The sequence below is a fragment of the Coptis chinensis genome, chromosome 8 (assembly GCF_015680905.1).
Source record: "Coptis chinensis isolate HL-2020 chromosome 8, ASM1568090v1, whole genome shotgun sequence".
Lineage (NCBI taxonomy): Eukaryota > Viridiplantae > Streptophyta > Magnoliopsida > Ranunculales > Ranunculaceae > Coptis > Coptis chinensis.
In genome coordinates this window covers 84,835,980-84,840,933 of record NC_141463.1, presented here as the reverse complement: position 1 = coordinate 84,840,933, position 4,954 = coordinate 84,835,980, and the positions used below count along the sequence as shown (strand labels likewise).

The 4,954-nt window shown below is 33.3% G+C and overlaps 1 protein-coding gene across 1 annotated transcript; it reads left to right on the top strand.

Moving 5' to 3' along the window:
* Positions 1–3,857: 3,857 nt before the first annotated feature.
* On the top strand, positions 3,858–4,954 carry LOC147483730 (uncharacterized). The gene has a single exon (XM_086577198.1). The coding sequence runs from the start codon at positions 4,004–4,006 to the stop codon at positions 4,628–4,630; it is 627 nt and encodes a 208-aa protein (XP_086433324.1). The 5' UTR covers positions 3,858–4,003; the 3' UTR covers positions 4,631–4,954.

The window sequence follows — 4,954 nt, the reverse complement described above, 5'->3', positions numbered from 1 at the left end:
CTCCATCATACCTCTTCCATAGTAAATATTTATGTTGTATCACTTAAAATCGGTTGACAATCCACGTCATTCGAGTTTGCAGAGGACCGGTTCTTGGATAGTTGCAAAAGATCCTACATATAGAATAAAACAAGAGTCTAAAACAATTTATGTAATGAGGGATTTCAAAGTCACCAAAAAAAATGAACTTCTCACTAAATTTAGTCCAAACGACCCAGCCACATCGACCAATAGGGTTCCTAAATGACCCAGTCATATAGTTCCATAGAAGGTCTAAACGACCTAGCCACATCGGCCAATAGGGTTCCTAAACGACCTTGTCATGTAGTTCCATAGAGGGTCCAAACGACCCAGCCATGTTGGTTGCTAGAGTCCCCAAACGACCCAGAGGTATCGTTTGGGCTCGTGTTCTAAATGTTATTGATTCATTCATTCAAGTGTTTTGCATTAATTCATTCATTCAATCAATCAATATTTTGCATTCATTCTAATCAATGCTCTCTTGTAGATTCATTCATTCAATCAATCAATCAAGTGTTTTGTATTCATTCTAATCAAGTGTTACTTCATTATTTAGGTTTTGCTTGTCTTTGTCGTCGACGATTTCTCAGAATCTCATTTGCTCGACTAGTCGCATTTTCTATTTCTTCAACTTCTTCACCTTCACCTTCAACATTTTTTGTCACTTATTCACTTTCTATTGGTTGTTCTTCACCTTCAACATTTCTTCTATTTTCTCCTTCTCTAATTTGTTGTTGCACCTCAAGCATTACCTCAAATGCTTGTTCTTCATCTTCGTGTTCCATTTAGAATTTTGATTGGGTTTTGATTAAGTATGAAAATAGTAAGGAGTAAATGAGAAACTTGAGTATTTGATTGAGTATGAAAAAAAGAGTAAGGAGTAACTGAGAAACTTGAGTATTCTATGTAGAGATATTTGAAATTTTGATATATTTCGAATAATTGAGTGAAATATGTTTGTAAACCCTAAGCCCCAAACTAGTTTATTATTCACAATTGATTTTTTTTTTTTTTTTTGAAAATAACAAGTTTAGATATAAAACAAATTATTATTTTTGATTTGGATAATTGAGTAAAATATGTTTGAAATTAAAATTTTTTTATGTCGGTACGAAATTTGTAAACCATGAACCCTAAACCCTAAACCCTAAACCCCAAACTAGTTTATGATTCACAATTTGAAAAAGAAAATGGAAAATAACAAGTTTAAATATAAAATAAATTATTATTTCGAATAATTAAGTGAAATATGTTGGTACGAAATTTGTAAACCCTGAACCCTAAACCCCAAACCCCAAACCCCAAAACCAAACAAGTTTATAATTCACAATTTGAAAAATAAAATAAAAAATAACAAGTTTAGATATAAAACAAATTATTATTTCGAATAATTGAGTGAAATATGTTGGTACGAAATTTGTAAACCCTAAACCCTAAACCCTAAACCCCAAACCCCAAACTAGTTTATGATTCACAATTGAAAAAAAAATGAAAAATGAAAAATTTATATATAAAACAAATTATTATTTTAGATTTTGGCATGTTTGATTACATTATTTTAGATTTTGGCATGTTTTAACTTGGTTATATAGATATTATGTCATAACAGATAAAAAGTGCAGAATGCATGTAATTATGTTGGTGCAACTAATTGTGTTGTTTTTAACCCAATTTTTTAAATCGGATTTCAATTTTGCTAATTCAATTGGGATGTATTGATAATTGATCATTACTAATTCAATTTTGCAGATCATTGTTTAAATAAATTATGGTACAATTATGATCGATTAATGATTTTGTATTATAAGAGAAAGTATTAGGTATTTATGTATAAGAAAAGTGTAATTGGTGTTTATGTAATCAATTTTTATTGGTTAATAGGGCTAATCATTGGTTAATCAGGAATTTCCTTGGTTTAGAACTTCTCAATTATTTTAGTCCAAATGACTCCCCCAGGTTGCCCCATAGAAACCCCAAACGACCTAGCCAATACTGCTTGCATGTGATACCAAATGATATGTTCAAGCCGTTTGAGTGTACACTCAAATGATATGGTGGTACCATTTGAGTGTACAATGGCTTGATCAGATCACACATGGAGATTCTAGGAGCCAATTTTCAAACGACAGGCTCAGACCGCGTAGATGTACACTAGAACGACATTGTGGTATCGTTTGAGTGTATACTCAAACGACATGGTGAGACCGTTTGAGTGTACACTCAAATGACCCAGATATTTCGTTATGGCGAGACCGGTTGAATTGGTTGGGGCTGGACTTTGATGGCAAACTTGTAATATGACAAATTTGTAAAAAAATAAAATTTGGTTGTCCAATCCAATTTGATGAGTACCCAATTAAACTACCATTTTTTATAATGAACAAATTTTTTTATTGTACTAGTTTAACTTAATGAATATATGGATTCAATTAGGATGATCAAAATGCAGTTTAATTAAACTTAGTTGCAAAGTTTCAAGTGGTCATCCATACAATAAAGTGCTACATCGCTAGTTGTATTCCCAGATGTGCTTCTGTGATCGCTTTTCCAGCAATGAAGTGAAACAGGACGCCGTATCAGTGTATCCTACACGAAATCAGAGACCTCACTTTCTCATTAATACGGGACACATATAAATATTAGTTAACAAGCAATTATGAATTGGATAATTTGTGGATGAGGTGAGGGGGTTCAATCAAACATTTCATGCTTCTCTAAGTAATCAAGTAAAATATTAACAAAACCTGTAAAAATTTGTCTAAGAAAGCAATTGTTGCTATCAAGAGAATTTTTTTGTAAAATGGAAGACTAATATAATGTTTATTCACGTGTTCTACATGTGTTCCTGCAGTATTATGTTTTCTGCTAGTGTTATATATCATGTGGAAGAGGAGATTACTTGGTATTTGGAACCGTTGAACTGATTCAAAGTTGACACGGCTTTGTTTTTAACATTCAAGGTTGTATGTATGCACTATGCAGTCTGTTACTTGTTGATCTTATTATCTATGAGGAACGCAGTACCCGTGAAGAGGTTGCGGAATGATATGACTATATAAGGTTAATAATCTCACAATTTTGATACTGAGTTCCTGACGTCTGAGAACTGCATACACAACTTTAACTATATATACTCAATAAATTGATGAAAGACTAAGGAAGAGCACTGATTTAATTTATGGCTAGCATTTGCAATACATGCATTTCAAATCCCTTGGTGCTCTTTAAAATCGGACGATATAGGTTGTATATATTCTTGACTACAGCTTTAGTTGAGCATGCTGCATCTTAAAATGTTATACTAGGTGTTCGACATGGGCTACTTAGCGTGAGTTTGTAGAGAATGATTGGGATGCTAATGTGTGGATCAAGGTGGTCTATTTCTTGGCGAAACACTACAATCAACTTTACAGTGCAAAATCTTCAGCACTCGAAATGCTCCAACATGTTTTATTCAGACACAAAAACACGCAACCTAAACACTGACATTAGAAAATGCTATTTCACATTTGCAATTCAAGTATCCAAACTGATATTTCACATTTTGGACATTAAAAATAATACCTTGAACCTCACTGCGCAAGTCTTATACAGATTTCCACGGCATGCATTATGATTTATGAATTACACACAGATTATGCAATCACCATTTTTGTTATACAGTTATACCATGGTCCATGGAGGACTCTTTCAAAGTACGTCCTGTATAATCTCCAAGTATCAAGCTACCAAAGATTTGGACCCAGTGCTGCTGGACTGGGCCAAATATTGCTTCTTCATAATACACTAGAAAAGCACGTACGGTATAAAACTATAAATAACTAAATAAGAGGAGGTTACTCCGTTACTGTATTTTGGGAAACTTGCTGGTTGGCTTTTCTTTACCAAAACTCTCCCACCCATAACAATCTTCTCTTTTCTCAATATATTCTTCAACACCATTCCCATAAGTTTTGCACTTTTCAATCACATTCTTAACAATATGGACATAGTCTCAAAAGGAAGCAAAACTAGTACAGGATCAACTTCTCCCTATGATCACAAGAAAAAAAGAAACATATGTATAGCAATAACAGTCGTTGCACTTGTCATTCTTCTACTTATTATCATTCTAATATTCACTGTCTTCAAACCAAAACATCCTATAACCAATATCAACTCCATTGATCTTAACAGTTTACAAGTGTCCTTTGATCTTCCAAGATTAAAACTTGATTTAAATCTTACTCTCATTGTCAACCTGTCTATTACAAACCCAAACAAAGCTAGTTTCAAATATGGGAACGATAGTATATCTTTCTTATATTATCGAAACGATGTCGTGGGCCAAGTTTTTATACCTGCTGGGAAAATTTCTTCTGATGAAACTAAAGTTTTGAATACTAAACTTACGGTTTTAGCTGATCGGTTGCTTGCGAATTCGAACGTTTATTCTGATGTGGTGTCGGGTATGTTGCCTTTGGCTAGTTATACGAAGATATCTGGACAAGTTTCTGTGTTGAATGTGTTTAAGCATCATTTAGTTTCTTATACTTGGTGTGATATTGTTATTGATGTTCCTAATCAAAAAGTTGGGAGTTCAGAATGTAGGTATAAGACTAAGTTGTAATTTGGGGATTGGATTGTTTTATACATATATCGGCCATTTGAGTAGTGTGAAATGTGAATGTTTAGTGAATTTTTTGGAAATCAAAACATAGGATTGCATTGTCTTGTAGGCCAATGTGGGCATGTATGTGCGAAGCGTGGTGGGATCAGGGATGTTAAGATCCTAAGTGGGTGTGTTCACTATCACCTAAAGGTTTTGATTTATGGTTTTAGCGCAATGCAGTTTGTAATTGAGTTTTTCTGCAGTCGTAATTTTCATGCGTAGATAGTATTGTTCAAGTTGATTTTCGATTTAGTAATTGATTCGTAGATAGTTTGTGGTTCA

Coding starts and splice junctions, on each gene's coding strand:
- LOC147483730 (XM_086577198.1), top strand. CDS start 4,004: ATGGACATAGTCTCAAAAGGAAGCAAAACTAGTACAGGATCAACTTCT.